Raw genomic sequence first — 17,631 nt, forward strand, 5'->3', positions numbered from 1 at the left:
AGCTCTATGTAGAGTCTTGGTGGTTCCAAACTTCAATGCTGCAGACATTTTTTGGTACCCTTTTGTGCCTCGACACAATCCTGTCTCGGAGCTCTACGGACAATTCCTTCGACCTCATGGCTTGGTTTTTGCCCCGACATGCACAGTCAACTGTGGGACTTTATATAGACAGGTGTATGCCTTTCCAAATCATGTCTAATCAATTGAATGTACCACAGGTGGACTCCAATCAAGTTGTAGAAACATCTCAAGGATGATCAATGGAAACAGGATGCACCTTAGCTCAATTTCGACTCTCATAGCAAAGGGTCTAAATACTTATGTAAATAAATATGTAATTTTTAATTTTTTATAAATGTGCAAAAATGTGGATTTGTCATTATGTGGTATTGTGTGTAGATTGAGGATTTTTTTTTGAATAATGCTGTAACGTAACAAAATGTGGAAAAAGTCAAGGGGTCTGAATAATTTCCGAATGCACCGTATGTCAGACAGCTGGTTATATAGGCCAATACACATTACAGCCCGTTTCCCAAAAAGGCCCAATAAAAGCTTTCCAATTGGTGTCATTCATATTTGTCTTATACTGACGCATGGAAAAGTTGTAGTTCTGAATGTTTATATTTTATGAGTGCTCATGAAGATGGAAGTCAAGTTTTAAATGACTTCTCAACTGAGCACACCCATAAAATTGGCTACAGGTGCCCTAGCAAAGACCAGGGGTGGCTCCTCCAGCCCACTTAGAACAGGAATTTGCAAAAATTTCTACAAACCTATTTTTGCTTTGTCATTATGGGGTATTGTGTGAAGATTTATTTTTCTTGAAACCTATTTATTTAACTAGGCAAGTCGGTTAAGAACAAGTTCTTATTTACAATGACAGCCTACCCCGACCAAACCCTAACCCGGACGACGCTGGGCTAATTGTGCGCCGCCCTATGGGACTCCCAATCACGGCCAGTTGTGATACAGCCCAGGATTGAACCAGGGTCTGTAGTGACGCCTCTAGCACTGAGATGCAGTGCCTTAGCCTGCTGCGCCACTCGGGATGAGGGAAGAAGACAATTTAATACATTTCAGAATAAGGGTGTAATGTAACAAAATGTGGAAAAAGTCAAGGGGTCTGAATACTTTCCAAAGGCACTGTATGAATTAATGTTTGTAAAATGTAAAAAAATAAATAAAATGTATTTAAAAAAAATTATAATAATAAGTAAATGTTGAGAGATGACAGTCTACCAGTAGGCTACCCCTTGTTTGGTGAAAGCAAATGTTCTAGGTTAAAAGTACATTTGATGTAATAAATTCTAATAATGTAATCTTCTAACATGGAAGAATTCAACCAAAACTATGTATGACAAGGAAAGTTGGAAAACTGAAGAAAAAAAAATCTTCTTATTGTTTCTTTTCAGGTTTTGAAGAAGATTGCTAAATTCATCCAGGAGCAGAATGATAAGATCTATGCTCCACGAGGTCTGCTCCTCACTGACCCTATTGAGAGAGGCCTCCGAGTTGTATCCTTCTTCACAAAGCAGTGTGATAGCCATTAAAGCAATGTGTCTAGAAAGGTAACTCAGACTTGCATCCAAAATGGCACCCTTTGAAGGGCACTACTTTGTAAAGTTTTGCACTACATATTGGGAATATTGTGCCTTTGGAATGCAGCCTCAATATGTGCTACGTTCACGGGATAAACAAGGTACTATATTTAGAATTAGAAGATCAGAAAATAAGTATTGTGCTTTTTTTCAGTGATATTTCCTTTATGCGTTTCTTAGGTTTTGTCATGCAGGCTGATGTATATTTAAGTCAGGGCTGAGTTGGGTTAGCTCCATGTTGATGTGTGCTGTGTAGTACTAGCTAGAACAATGAAGTTTCACAGTGACCTGCTGCTGATGTGTGACCGAGTTGGTATGTGGTGTTTCCACATGCGTATCCCAAATGGCACCCTATTCCCATTACAGTGCGTTACTTTTGACCAGAACCCCATAGGGATTAGGGTGCCATTTGGGACACATACCCAGGGCTCTGTGTGGTGTGCTCCCCTCTAGAACCCCTGCCCTAAATGGAAACCAGGAGTCTGGGCAGCTCACAGTGGTACCCTGTAATAATACCAGATAAAAGTTATATTTAATCCATTTCATCTGCTCAAAATCAGAGGGTGCAGAAATGGTCTATGTTCTCCAAGTGTGTGGGGTGCAGCCTGAGTGACTGACTCAACATCCAAATGAATTGTACTGAGGGCTGGAGCAGGCAGTGAAATATGACTGAAATTGTTTGCAGCTGAGGACCTCCTGTATGATTTCATTGTCTGCGTCCCAAATGGCACCGTATGGGGCTCTGGTCAAAAGTAGTGCACTATATAGGGAATAGGGTGTCATTTGGAAAGCAGACCTTGGTTTTATGGCGACCTCCTGGATTATTTCTCCAGCACTGCAGGGCTGCTGATTTTGGCCTGGGAGCGGCTGTGATAGCAGAGTGGAGATTGACAGGAATGTCACACCTGCCCCCCCCCCCCCCCCCCCCCCCCCCCCCAAGTCTTCTCAATGCACCCGAACAAGTAATGTGTGCATTTGAGTGTCTGATTTGTTGTTTTGACTATTGCTGCCCACGTGCTTTACTCATAGCAGTATGCGTCTGTAGATGTCATATTTTAGAGGAATTTTGCATTGCCTTTAACTAAACATGATCAAGGTTGAAGTAACCATCTTTGAAGACAGGAGCCTGGGCAGATAAAATCTACAGTACTATGGTGAGTTTCAAGACACGGTCATGTCACACAGGATGTGTACAACAGATTGCATATGCCTCATGTATTCATGGCCGTTCTGTATTACTTACCAAATTTCTCTGGAGCAATCTGAGAAAGAATACTGTCAAAAAACTGCTCCAAGGGTGAAATCTATAAGTATTTGAGTAGTGAGTGCGTGAGAGCAATTTCTTTAATCTAATGATGGATAGATATGTGGCATGTTATTGAATTGAAATATGGCTGCTTGCTTTCCAAGACTGAAATTTATATTCTTCCTGGTTTCACCCCATGCTGTTACGAAAATCATTGAAACCAAGTCATTGTCCCACAGCAATTTGTATTTACTCTCATGCTGTGCAGTTCCCATCTACCATGCTCTCTACAGTATCACGCCTCTCCGTTATGGGTTTCGAACATCGGAGAGTTCATTAAAATGTACTGGCAGACAACACAGGGTTTTTGTCCCAATGTATTTCAAGAGTACTACATATGTCATGAATCTATTCGCCTCAATCAAGCACATCTGTTCGCCTTGTGTAGGTTATTGCATATGGCAAAGAACATCATTTCCCCCATTTAAGATCGCGACTATTTTCAACAACAAGTGTCACACTGCGAAACTGTTTGCGAACTCTTAATGACGATGTCTCAACCTCGTCGTTTTTCAACAGACACTTCAGTCACGCCAAACCCAAACTGTCTCTGATAATGTTCTGCATGTAGAGAGAGCAACCATTCTTAATGGATCTGCTGAAGAACATGGCCCTAGTTGTTCATCAGGTGCTGGTTCAGCTCCGGCCTGGTGGAACAAAGTGCATACAGGGATTATTATTTTCATTAGAAATTCCTGCCGGGCACCTCTATACATGTATTTGTGAGGAATGTAAACTGCTCTTTTATAAGTAGCTGTTGAGAGAAGTCCGTTGGACTGTTGCCATGGTCTTTTAGGCAATCTGTCCTTCCGTCCGTGCAGCAGGCCCACTGGAAAGGCCCAATGTGAAGTGTTGCGATAGCATTGTCCCGCTTACTCTGCTGCATGCTCTTCCTTACATAGCAAAGCAGAAGGCCCTGATGGCGGACCTCAGTGGACCTGTTGTGGAATTTCACTGTTCGGGGTGAAGTGTGTGATGAATGGTCCTCTGGTGTAATTGCACCAGACCGCAGTGTAGGAAAACAGGCGTTCAGCAGTTAATGGTTTCAAAATGAGTCATTAACAGACGACCGTGCCAAGTCTATCTCCCTATGCTCCTCCACCACAGTGCTCCCTATTCAGGAGCAGGACCAATGCCCTGTGTGTTGTCCTGGTTCTTCCTGGTGCCAACCTGCCAGCACACTGACTGGCACTGCTTTAGAGAGCGGGCACCTGGACTATCTTGACCTTCAAATCATTAGTCTTTGAAGAGAATAAATGCTGTCAATTGTGAATATGTGAAAGGGTTTATGATATTTAAAATAAAGATATATGTTTTCTCAGAAGAACAACTTTGAAATGACCGAATAGCTTTGATATAACAGAAGTTGATGATACAGTCAGGTAGTAAGTAGTGCACATTGTTGAGCACGGTGATGTGTGATGGTGGGTGTTGAGCCATAGAGATGCGTAGCTAGCTAACTGTGACATTTCTTTGGCAGATCTCAAAAAATGAACTATGGCTTCACTAAAAACGTCACAAAAGTTTATCTGCATCATACTGGCTGCCGTTTTGTCTTAAAAAAATAAATATTCCTGCTGTTTTAAGGGTGTTTTTCTCACTGACCTCACTTTTGGCAGATCCCAGACTGACTGGACAAGAGCTCTTGAGGGGCTGGTTCTGCTCAGCATCACCTGGGGCCTCATTTATCAAAGGTGCGTTCACACACAAAATAGTCTAAACCTTGCGTATGCCAGTTTTCCCTCAAATGTTGGTATTTATCCATTTTGACCTCGAAGGGAAAGTGTGCTTATCTCCACACAAATCTCAGACCAGCCGTACGCACAACTTCCAGTGGTAGATCAACATGTATCACAAGCAAATATTGTTATTTTGAGAAAAAATGTAGGTGTTTGATGCACAAGAATTCGAATAATGGTAGGCTAATAAAAACATAAAGGCCTAATGATAGAACAGATGCATTTGCCGTTGGTAAGGAGATCACATAGCAGCATGTAGCCTAATGCGTTTCTTTTACTTGTATTATATAAGCCTAAATTAAAATCATATAGCGGGACATGTCTCTCCTTTTCCACTCTTAGCGGCGTTGGCGGATAGAGGATGTTTCTGGTTTTCAGGGATACAGTATTTTCAACCTAACTTCCGTTTCTCCTGGAGAAAGGAGAATAGCCAAACATGCTCAAAAGTAAATAGACCGGTAGCCTATTTAAATTTGACAGTGTGTAGGATACAGTATCGCTGTGCGATAGGAGTGCAACGTCATAGCCTATTTCAATTCAGAGCCTATACCAAGGCAGGAGATAGAAACACAATCACACAGAAGTGTGCTGTAGCATTTACTGTTGAATTGTTCGAGTAGGGAATCAAATTTTCAGAATGTGCTACCAGTGTTAGGCACGCATTTTTTGTTTGAAAAAGGTAAGTAATTCTGCCCTCAGCTCTACATAAACATGATAAAATTTGCCATTGCACTTTCTTTTTTTATCATGGCCCAGTTCCAACATCTCCAAATCATGCATCAAATGAGGGTGTTTTTATTACCATAAAAGGTAACAAAAACATGTGTATATGTTGTGTGCAGTAGTTTGATCAATCCCAATAATTGAGTTGTGAATGCAAATCCTAGTATCCCCACGTACGGCAGAATTTTGTGAGAAATGTACGCACGGTTGATAAATGAGACCCCTGGTCCTGGGTAGGTGGGACCACAACCTCCAGACTGAGGACCACCTGAACCTTTAGCCTGCAGAACATCATACCAGCCCTCCTGGCTCCCATCCAGGATCCACATCTACTTTCTGACTACTGCGTCTCTACAATCTCCCCTGTATTCGACTCCCTCACACTGTTCTATACTCCACTCAACTAACGCATGTACAGTATATGATGCTGGGGCTGTATTACCCATTAAAATCCTAAAGGCCCCTCTAAAGTGAAATAAGATACGATTTGACAGTTACGTTGTTTTCTGTAATACATCCCCAGACTCCTAATTCTCTCAAATGTATTTCCTATCTCTGTATTTATAACCATTTACTTACTGTGTCTTAAGTCTGTTTACTTTTGCCTGTACAGAGATTGATTGCTTTACAAAACCAAATGGTCCAAATTATGCTTGCATTCTTCTTGCATGTTGCGTCAATGCTCAGATGGTTCTTTTGTAAAACGTAAATGTGCCATGCATAGTGTTTGTTTGGTGACTACTGTTCATTTTGCCGTGCGTTGATTGACTTGTATGTGTGTGGGTAGGCTATGTAAGCACATTTGATTGCCTTCAAGTGAAGCGTTAGGCCGAGAAGTGCTCTTGTCTCCAGTGCCTGTAGTTTCTGTGAAGATTGCCTCTGTCAGCTCAGTGAGTTCAGGTCAAGTGTATTTTAGCAGCCATCTTATTTAGCTTATCCTAACTTTTGCTCGCTTTATTTTCGGCAGCAAGCATGTTAAAAATCGAAGACGATTCCTAAACAACCCCAACTTCTCGTGTTCTTTGTTTTTGTATTGATCAATTGTATGAATGAAGGACATTAGATTGTTAACTTTTGGTGATGATATAGATATACATTGACAGTACGTGGGTTAAATACAATGATTAATATAAACCCTGGATTGCTGATATGTATTGGCCAATGAAAGGCTTTGAAGCCAAAGGTCGGCCATAGTGGCACTCCTCAGAAGAAGCAGTTTTCAATTAAATGTATCAAAGACAAAATTACATGTATTTAAGTATTTTTTTTTATTGTAGTGGGGACGGTAGCATTAGAACTTAAAAAAAATTATACTTTGACAGATGTTTTTATATATACAGTACCGGTCAAAAGTTTGGACACCTACTCTCTCAAGGGTTTTTCTTTATTTTTACTATTTTCTACATTGTAGAATAATAGTGAAGACATCAAAACCATGAAATAACACATATGGAATTATGTAGTAACCAAAAAAGTGTTAAACAAATCAAAATATATTTTATATTTGAGATTCTTCAAAGTAGCCACCCATTGCCTTGATGACAGCTTTGCATACTCTCAACCAGCTTCACCTGGAATGCTTTTCCAACAGTCTTGAAGGAGTTCCCACATATGCTGAGCACTTGTTGGCTGCTTTTCCTTCACTCTGTGGTCCAACTCATCCCAAACCATCTCAATTGGGTTGTGGTCAGGTGATTGTGGAGGTCAGGTCATCTGATGCATCACTCTCCTTCTTGGTCAAATAGCCCTTACACAGCCTAGAGGCATGTTGGGTCATTGTCCTGTTGAAAAACAAATAATAGTCCCACTAAGCGCAAACCAGATGGGTTGGTGTATCGCTGCAGAATGCTGTGGTAGCCATGCTGATTAAGTGTGCCTTGAATTCTAAATAAATCACTGACAGTGTCACCAGAAAAGCACCATCACACCTCCTCCCCCATTCTTCACGGTGGGATCCACACATACGGAGATCATCCGTTCACCTACTCTGCGTCTCAAAGAAGGCTGCTGGAACCAAAAATCTCAAATTTGGACTCATCAGACCAAAGGACAGATTTCCACCGGTCCAATATCCATTGCTCATGTTTCTTGGGCCAAGCAAGTCTCTTCTTATTATTGTTGTCCTTTAGTAGTGGTTTCTTTGCAGCAATTTGACCATGAAGGCCTGATTTCACAGAGTCTTCTCTGAACAGTTCATGTTGACATGTCTGTTACTTGAACTCAGTGAAGCATTTATTTGGGCTGCAATTTCTGAGGCTAGTAACTCATCCTCTGCAGCAGAGTTAACTCTGGGTCTTCCCTTCCTGTGGAGGTCCTCATGAGAGCCAGTTCCATCATAGCGCTTGGTGGTTTTTACAACTGCTCTTAAAGACATAGTCAAAGATCTTGGCATTTTCCAAATTGACTGACCTTCATGTCTTAAAGTAATGATGCACTGTCGTTTCTCTTTGCTTATTTGAGATGTTCTTGCCATAATATGGAATTGTTATTTTACCAAATATTGCTATGTTCTGTTTACAACCCCTACCATGTCACAACACAACTGATCGGCTCAAAGAAAATAAATTCTACAAATTAACTTTTAACAAGGCACACCTGTTAATTGAAATGCATTCCAGGTGACTACCTCGTGAAGCTGGTTGAGAGAATGCCAAGAGTGCAAAGCTGTAAATCAAATATATTTTGATTTGTTTAACACTTTTTTGGTTGCTACATGATGCCATATGTGTTATTTAATAGTTTTGATGTCTTCACTATTATTCTACAATGTAGAAAATATTAAAAATAAAGAAAAACCCTTGAATGAGTAGGTGTGTCCAAACTTTTCACTGGTACTGTATATATTTGTATGTTTCATAATTATTTTTGATGTTTAGCTTACATAATGCAATTTTAAAGTATGCATTACGGAGTCTGTAATGGAATAAATGTGGCTAAAACTAATTTAGACTTTTCTATAGCTTCCAAAATATTTTTTACCATGGTTGGGGTGTCAAGATGGAGGTGTGGTGGCTTTATAACAGCCCCTTGTCAGTCATCTAGTTTATAAGTAATTGGTTAAATATGACATTGCTCCATGGAATTACATCCATTTCATAATGATGTGTTTTGAATGTTAAATGCTGAGTTTCTTCTGTCTGACTGAAATCTGTTAGTGTTATGTTACAGATAATCTAACACTACAGAAATGTCCAACTATAGATTTTATGGAACATTTTGAGGGTAGGTTATAATGAAAGTCAGATTACTTATTCTCATATATTGTAAATATTATTTCAATGTATTCTGAAGATGCCAATGTTGAGCAAAATGAAAATGTATTTAATTTGGCCTTTTTAACATTAAACTCTTTAGTTTGATAAATTGGTGTACCTTTTATATGTAATTAATTTTCAGTTCAAATGCATACTGTTTCTTAACTTGTGAATTGTATCATAATAAATCAAACGTATACTTCTTCTACACTTCTGGATGATGCAGAAAATCATTTGGATGTTTTAGCTTAAAGGGGCAATCCCGCAGTTGAAACAATAACAAAGTGTGTTCCCCACCACTGTTTCAGTAAAAAGCTCAAATTCATAGATAGCTATGGATGGGGCGGCAGGTAGCCTAGTGGTTAGAGCATTGGGCCAGTAACCGAAAGGTTGCCAGATTGAATCCCCGAGCTGACAAGGTAAAAATCTGTCGTTCTGCCCCTGAACAAGGCAGTTAACCCACTGTTCCTAGGCCGTCATTGTAAATAAGAATTTGTTCTTAACTGACTTGCCTAGTTAAAGGTTGAATAAAAAGGATTGACAATCCATAACATCAAAAGTATAGTTTTAAACATGTTTTGAGGCTATGCAGTGTTTACATTTACTTTGTTTACAAACTTGGAGTAAAACAAGCTTATATTTTGGGTTCTGATGGGGTACGACAGTTGAACTAAGTTCATGAGAAATGTATTAGTTATACTCTTCAAGAATCAATGGGTACATATTAATTAATACGTCCAAAAATGGATGTTGCAACTTCAATTTGTACACGAACTGTATGATAATCTGTAAATGTACATATTCATGCCTTGTTTTGGGACAGTACATTCGACTGAGATTGGCCCTCTTCATCAATCCAATAGTAGTATGGATGCACAAACACTGGTTTCACACAGACTGTGTGTGTGTACTGATGTCTAGTCAGACTGTTTTTCTTAGAGGGAAAAGTTGCAACCTAGGGCTTGAAAAACAGGACTTCCCAGAAAGCTGCTTTCAGTTCCAGGTAATATATTCTCTTGTCCACAAGATTTATAGAGGAGGACTAGCCTGACAATCTCCCAGAAAGTAGTAGTATTTCTCACCGTTAAACTAAATATTCCCAGAAAAGTCATTCTGGGTATAACTAAGGAGGTGAAGAGATTTCAAGTAAGATTGGACAAAGGGACACAGTGAGCATCACAAATGGCACCCTATTTCCTATGTAAGCCTATGCTCTGGTCAAATGTACTGCACTACATAGGGAATAGGGTGCCATTTAGGATGCTACAACAGAGACAGGACTTTCCCATGAACTCTGAGGTTACTCTTGACCGTAAGAGAAATTAGACCCAATCACCTGTTCTGGTTCCCTGTCCTCTCTCAGGCCGAGCCTGAGAAAGAGACTGCTGAACCATCCCCTTCAGTTTAGCACGCACAGAATCTATTCAGCCAAGCCTAGCATAATTAACCTTTTATCACATGAATGCAGCTCTTTGTTACCTAATAGAGCAGAAGGAGATTTTCCCTGGCCCAAGTGTGTCTAGTCAACCGAATGTCCGTCGTTACCCACTGAACTCCGTCTCAAGTTACCTGTGACATTCCCCCTCCTGGTGGCACAGCACGGTAGGTGGTCTTCCCTCCCTGGTTGCAAAACAAGCCAGACTCTCTGTGTGTGTGTGTGTGTGTGTGTGTGTGTGTGTGTGTGTGTGTGTGTGTGTGTGTGTGTGTGTGTGTGTGTGTGTGTGTGTGTGTGTGTGTGTGTGTGTGTGTGTGTGTGTGTGTGTGTGTGTGTGTGTGTGTGTGTATTTACTTCGTGGAGACCTTCTGGTTTGGGGTTTCCGGTCTTCAGATGGCTCTTGCTACCATTATCCGCCCTGGTGGGAAGACGTGGATTAATAGAGAGACTAGCTACAGTACATCAGGGGAATGGGTGGTCTTGGTAGATGGTAAGGGATTAAACAACCACTTGGATATGTCGCCTGCCTGCTCCTCTAACATCTAATCAGTCTGGAGGACTAAAAACTAAAAGTGTCAGAGGGGGTGTTAGGTGTGTAATTGATGGTCCTGGATGAATCCCATCTTCCAGGGTAGCAGGCTATGCATCGCTGAGGCTAGCTGCTACATCTATATTTGTGTCCCAAATGGCATCCTATTCCCTTTATAGTGCACTAGGCAACTTTGAGCAGGGCCCATACTGCTCTTGTCAACAGTAGTCCACTATATATAGAATAGGGTGCCATTTGGTACACAGCCTCTGCTTTAGACCTGGAGCATTTGTCTTAACCAGAAAAGCTGCTTCACAGTCTTCTTAACAGCAGCCCTGTTCCTGGGGGTGCTGGAGATTAACCTTATTAGTCCTGCTGCTGAGTAATACAGGGCTGCTTACATTAGCACAGGAGACAGTCCAAACAAAGAGCAATGAGGCCTGGATTTACTCCAACCAATGACAACAGGAAGTCCCTCTAGTTTTCACTGAACACCAGTTACCAAAGTGAACAGCTCCAATTTAAGTATACAAAGCTTGGCATTTGGATTAGCTTGCTGCAGAAAGTCAAACTGTTGTAGTACTTCAAACTCATTCTGACATTTGCCTTATGGACTATTATGTCCGTTGTGGTTCAGTTGGTAGAGCATGGCACTTGCGAACGTAAATGTAGTGTAACTGTATTTCTCACCTCTTTAGGTATAGCACAATGCATAATTCCCTAACAAATGGCATGGATACATACATGAAAGAGTTAAACTAGTTGTGAGAATGTCACTGATGCCACAAAAAAAATTCACTCCTGTTGAAATATTGCAATGTAGATGTTAAAGGACATCCCTTGGCCATACTGTAGGAATGATAGGAAAGTCAGCAGAGCAATGAAGAACAAACTGTAGTGTGTGTATAGATGACCCGAGGGCGGAGAGCATACACTGTGTCCTACATGAAACACTACTCCTTTATGGTCCATAGCCAAATCACTACCTTAAACAACCAGAAGATGGCAGCAAATTCGAGAACTGTGATTAAGATTTAAAATTGCACACAAGGTCCAACTGAAATTGTACTTCTGCTTTTAACCCAACCCCTCCTACAGACATACGTATAAATATATATATATATTTTTTTGAGAGGTGGGGGGGTGGCCACACTTCGAGATGTTCTGGGGGGTTAAGTGCTTTGCTCAAGGGCACAACAGCAGGCAATGGCATCTAAGATTTGATACCATCAACCCTCCGCTTGCCAGCTCACTTCCCGACAGATTTTTCCCGTTGGACCCAGGATTCAAACTGGCAACCCTCCAGTTGCTGGCTCGGCTCTCTAGCCTGCCGCCCCCTGACATGTGTGATGAAGGTGGCATTAGGCTTAATTTACATGTATAGATCTGAAAATACAACCGACAACTTAGATTTGTTTGCTCAATAAATCTTACCTTTAATATAGTTAAAGCAAATTACAGATTTAAACACTCCAATCAAGTATACAGTTAGCATACATAACATACTTTAGCGATTCAGCTGTCACTGTACTGTACCCTCATAAAACAGAGGAGGACAGTTTGGTAGCACCATTATAAAAAGTACAATAAAATAATGAGACACTCGCACACACATTATTGTAAAAGAAAAAACAAAGTAAAAAAAAAAACGATTTAAAATCCCTGACTTTTACAACAATAAGTTACTTATGATGTTTGCTGGAAAATATGAGATTGTTCATGAATGTCGAAAAGGAAACAAAAAAACCCAGGTATTTTCTCACTATAAGGCACTGAGGGGGATTAGTTGTATCCCTCCATTTTAACTACTGTACTACCACCACCACTCTTGTGGAGCAGACTAATGTCTACTATTTGGTCACAGTTTTTACAATGGAAAAGGAACTTCTCAGGCACTTGGGTTTATTACAGATGTCAGAGTGAGAGAACACCACAGAATAACTTCAAATAGAGCGTGTTGAGCACATTGATGACGTCTGAGGGAGTACCCTGTACCACAGATGAAAAGATCGGTGAGGGTAACAACCCTGCGCTTCAAAATGATGTCGTCTAAATTTCCCAAGGAAGAGGAAATAGATTCTAAGTCAGAAAAAAAGGCACAGGACATCTCTTGGAATAAGACTGTTTGTTAAACATTTCCCAACAGCAATGCACTTACTGGCAGTTAGTTATTGCATCCTATTATGGTACTGTACTGCATCCTCAATAAGCATCTTCATTAAGCGAGTAGCCTATATGAGGCACCTACTGCATAAAGCCATTCCAAACTAGTATTAGCTAATGATCAATAAAGTCTGTAGTGTTCCCAAATATGCCTTTGTTCATAGTCCAAGAGAGAGATTTATTTGTCGGAGACATCCAAACTCTTGGAAAATTACCTTTGAATTCACGTTTTATCATATTAAAAAAAGACAGTGCAGCAGAATTCCCTTTATAATGGACTAATTTTGTTCAGGGCCCAAACATAGTGCACTATATAGGGAATAGGGTGCCATATGAGTCTCATCATCACCTCTAGTGGGGAGCAGTGGGGATGTACATTTCATGTCTCTAACCCAAGCGTGACAGAGAAACTCTCAGTCCCGTATTGACCTCAACCAGAGAGCTGGGACTGGGAGAGGCTACCTGGTTTAGGGAAGACAGAAGGATACATCAAATGGTCTGCCTAAGAAGGAGAGGGGATGTCTGAAAGAGGTGGGCAGTGGGTTGCTTCTTTAGGCATAATCAATGAGTGCTGTCCATATACTGTGGCACTCCCCACTAGGAGGGTTCATAACAGCTGTAGGCTGTATTGGCAACACGATAAAATAGTTATCCTGGACTGCTGACTGGGAGGGAGGGAGAGAGCTAGTGTTTGGGGGCTTTTTGGCAGTCTTTCTGTGGTGGTGATGATTCTGTTCTTCTCTTTCATCCTTTTATCTGTGTATAACCTGGTTGTTCAGTAGCCCAGGGAAGGACTCCTCAGTCTCAGTGCTTAACGAACCACCTGGACACAGGAAAGGAGACAAATGTTCACACAGTGTTACAGTTCAACATTTCACAACACTTTAACGCATTACACTTTCAAACCAAAGTGCGTCAGACGTCTAATGTCAAGATGAAAGCAAGTCCCACTGTTATATCTAGCTTAGCTGTAAAAGAACGCACATCGGCACGGTTTCACATTGCACGTTTTATGACATGTGCCACTCATTCTGACAACCCAGTCATACGTAAAGCAGCACACTGTCGTAGACCATAACAACGTACAGTACGACGTACAGCACGTCGTACCATACATAGCAATTCCCCCCCTTTCCAAAACCAGGGACTGGTACCAACTAAAAATGTCCATAGAACCTAGAGTGATACCTGTAAGACAGAAACATTAACCCTTAAACGGAAGAGGCAAACAACGACTCTCCAAACTAGACAGTTCAGTCCATTAACCTGGAGGTTGGCGAAGACACCTAACGGAGCCTAAGAGGGAATGGAGGTTAAGTAGCCCTCCAGATGAGCAGGGCGAGTTCGTGCCCGCATAGGCCGTTCTTCAGCCGCCACCGCTTGTGGCTCTGGCCCTTCGGGAGCCCACAGAGGCTGGGACTCAGGTGGTGGTAGTGGAGGTCCATCAGGTGGCGTCTCTGTTTGCCTTGTTGAAACCCTGTTTCACTGTTCTTTGGTACCTGATCACTGCCTGCTTTGCTTGGGTGCGCCTAGTCGCCGGTGCTGCTACGCTCTGTGTTCTGAGTCTGTCCAGTGGCAGTTCCATCTCACGACCTAGCATGAGAGATCCCGGGGAGACCTGTGTAGTTGTGTGTTTGCTTGCTCTGTAGCGCATGATTGTTTGGGTCAAGGCAGTACAGAACGTGCACCCCTAGACCAGGTGCGCTCTGATGCCGTTCTACACCGTTTGGTTGAAACGTTCCACCCCTTCTTTAGCTTGTGGGTTGTAGTAGGCCGTGCAGATGTGTTTGATTCCCTTGTTGCTGAGATAGGAGAACTCGACAGAGGTTAGTTGGAGCCCATTGTCCTTGGTGAGGGTGAGGGGTAGGCCCCACCTTGTAAACATGCTGTCTAGGATGTCCATGATGGCCTGTGCTGCGACAGTTCCGACAGGAAACACTTCTGGCCACTGAGTTCATACGCCACCACCAGGAAGCGCTGATGGTGAGGGACTGTGTGCCCATGGATCTCGCAACAGATGTCCAGGGGCGGGGCGGCCATGCGAGAGGCTGCAGTGGGGGTGGTGCGGACTTTCCTGTTTTCCCACTGAGGAGGCATGCAGCACAATCCCTGAACTGGGCTTCAATGTCGTGGTCGATGCCTGGCCACCCCACAAGGTCTCGACACCTTCACTATGCCGAAGTGACCTTTGTGGGCTATGGATAGAACACGCGCATATGCAGGCCACTCGGGACCACAATGCACAACCCTCGAGAGACACAGACGTCTTCCCAGCAAGAAAGTTTGTGCTTCACCCTGGCAAAAGGCGCCAGCTCTTCCGGCACACGTGCTGGCCATCCAGTGCGTATGTAGGTGTGCAGGGTAGACAGTGTGGGGTCCTGTTCCGATGCTTGCTTCAGTTCCTCCAGTTCAGTTCTCAGTTCCTGAGACGGCTGGCTGAAGGGGAGCGTAGAGCATTTGTACGAGCTCTGTTTTGTCGTCCGGCAAGACAATCGGAGTAGGAGCGTCAATGGAGCGTGAGAGGAGGTCTGCAACCACGTTATCCCTCCCCAGAGAGAACTTCAACTGATAGTCATACTGTCTGAGGCGGTCGGCCCATCAGTGCAGCCGAAGTGGCTTGTGGCCAGTTCCTGAGGCTCACAGTAGCGTTCTGAGAGACTGGTGGTCAGTTCGGAGCGTGAACAGCCGGACGTATAGGTAGAGGTACCACCTTTCGCACGCCCAGACACAGGCCAGTGCTTCTCGTTCGACCACAGAGTACCGTTACTTAGTGGGGCTCAGGGCCCTCGAAGCAAAGGCGACGGGCCTCTCAAAGCCATTCTGCAGCTGTGAGAGGACAGCTCCTAGTGCTCCGCTGAGGCTTCACAGGTGGCAATGGTGGGGCAGACGGGGTCAAAGTGAGCTAAGACTGGGGCTGTGGTGAGCTAGCTCTTCAGTGAGTGGACCGTGTCTGTTCAGGCCCATGGCTCGTCCTTCTTGAGGAGCTGGCGAAGGGGCGCTGTGGTCTGAGAGTAGTGGGGCAGAAACCGGAGGTACTAGGCTGTCGTGACCAAGAATGAGGCCACCTGAGAGGCTGAGGTAGGTTCCGGAATGCGGTGGACGACTTCAATGTTCGACATGAGTGGGCCAATGCCTTTGGCCGACAGGCGGACTCCCACAAACTCAACGGCTGGAGCTGTAAAGGTGCACTTTTCGCCGTTCAGGGTCAGGTTGTTCCACAGTAGAGGACTGAATACATCACTCTGACATTTTATGACATGTGCCACTCATTCTGACAACCCATTCATACGTAAAGCTGTCGTAAGCCATTACAACATACAGTAACATACATAACACCCACAACATCAGTTGTGTATATCCAACAACTGCGTATGCCTCCACCAAAAATGAATGGCAAAAATGAATGGCATATAGACTAATGTCAATATATCTTGACATTAGTCTACTTCTGAAAACATCTAACTTTCATTTATGAGTGAAGTTATCTTTTAAATCAAGGAGGGTGGTGGAACAATGCAGTAACACAGAATGTCTGGTGTAAAACAGTCGCTCTACCAATGGTTGGTGCACCATTGCCTCACCATTATGACAGCTGTACATCCATATACGGTGGCCGTCGTATCTGCATCTGCACTTCATGAAGTTATTGGTGTAGTCGGACTCAGGCACCTCATAGTTAGGGTTAATAACAACCTGTGGGACAGAGGCAAATGCTGTGAGTCGCCATATTGACAATCTAACAAGTGTCCGGCAGAGACAACTAGTCCAACATGGAGATGACGAGGAAGCCAATCCAACTCCACAACTAACAAAATACATAGTTTGCATACAACATGAAAACCTCAATCGATAACATAGAATAATAGTGGTGGCATGACTTTGGTTACGGTCAAAAATTGCACCCTATTCCCTATAGTGCACTACTTTTGACCAGAGCCCTATCAAAAGTAGTGCACTATATGGGGAATAGGTTGCCGTTTGGGAGTTTACAGCATGTCACTTACCTGGAATATGTAATCTCCGGGCTTAATGTCTGTGATGTCGATCCACTGGCAGTCAATATCATGTCTGTACGTATCCCAGCAGCCCACAGTGATGCCTTGTTCCCCAAAGTTGGCACACTCATATCTTTTCTCAATACCTGCCAAAGTTATAATCAATCAAAGACAAACAGGTAAGCACATACTTTTGCATGATGGATGATTTTGTGAGTGACAGTTGGGCTATTGCTCAGAGTTGGATGGGTGTAGGCTGTATTATATTCTGCTTGGAGTGAGGAACACTGGGTAGACGAGGGCTTTCCACACTACTGAGGTGAACAAAGCGTAGCCAAACCTACTGAACTTGCCTATTTACACATCTGCCATAGTTACTGGAACCAGGCTGAAAAGAACGACAGAGCACAGTTTGGTTCAGGTTGGCATAATAGTGTAAAAAAGGGTAAAAGGTTGCCCGGAGGATGGCATGAATAGGTAAGTTGCATGGCCTCGGTCAAAAGTAGTGCACTGGGGAATAGGGTGCCATTTGGGATGCACCCTGTCTCTCCAGGCTCTTACCCTCTTCACATTCGGTGTCCTCCAGACAGAAGCTGGCCTTGTGTCCCTCTGCCACCTTGGTGCCATTGAGGCTGAGCAAGTCGTAGTGGGTGAACACCTCCATGCTGTGATAATGGCTGGACACAGAGAGAAACACGTTTATTCAACTAACCTCTAGTTTGCAATCACAGTTCAATCACAGTGCAATCACAGTGAGGTGCCTAGTATATTCTCTCTGAAGCAGATAGGTTTTTATGCAAGAGCTCGAGACACTGTTGAAACACATGGCACCAAGGCCAAAGAAACCGAAAATAAACATTTATTTTAAAAATGGTATATATTTAGCGAT

At 42.9% G+C, this 17,631-nt stretch overlaps 2 protein-coding genes across 4 annotated transcripts in view; one reads left to right on the forward strand and one right to left on the reverse strand.

Moving 5' to 3' along the window:
- Positions 1-6,750, forward strand: part of LOC120041183 (golgin subfamily A member 7-like) — a 39,088-nt gene extending 32,338 nt beyond the window's left edge. The window contains exons 4-7 of one of the 3 annotated variants that reach the window (XR_005475872.1): positions 1,413-1,514; positions 2,695-2,752; positions 4,524-4,598; positions 5,604-6,750. Coding sequence is in view for 2 of the 3 variants with exons in the window: in XM_038986148.1 (XP_038842076.1) it covers positions 1,413-1,514; positions 2,695-2,736 (144 nt within the window). In the remaining variant the exon portion in view is untranslated. Of the gene's footprint in view, positions 1-1,412; positions 1,515-2,694; positions 2,753-4,523 lie in introns of all 3 variants that reach the window. The other 2 variants (XM_038986148.1, XM_038986251.1) reach the window with 2 other exon arrangements.
- A 5,284-nt stretch (positions 6,751-12,034) lies between these two features.
- The window catches only part of LOC120041372 (lysyl oxidase homolog 2B-like), a 66,175-nt gene continuing 60,578 nt past the window's right edge, over positions 12,035-17,631 (reverse strand). Inside the window, exons 11-14 of the mRNA XM_038986359.1 lie at positions 17,304-17,419; positions 16,752-16,888; positions 16,329-16,440; positions 12,035-13,570 (exon numbers count right to left, since the gene is read on the reverse strand). Coding sequence (XP_038842287.1) covers positions 13,500-13,570; positions 16,329-16,440; positions 16,752-16,888; positions 17,304-17,419 — 436 coding nt within the window. The 3' untranslated portion in view covers positions 12,035-13,499. The remainder of the gene's footprint in view (positions 13,571-16,328; positions 16,441-16,751; positions 16,889-17,303; positions 17,420-17,631) is intronic.

The sequence above is a fragment of the Salvelinus namaycush genome, chromosome 1, assembly GCF_016432855.1.
Source record: "Salvelinus namaycush isolate Seneca chromosome 1, SaNama_1.0, whole genome shotgun sequence".
NCBI lineage: Eukaryota > Metazoa > Chordata > Actinopteri > Salmoniformes > Salmonidae > Salvelinus > Salvelinus namaycush.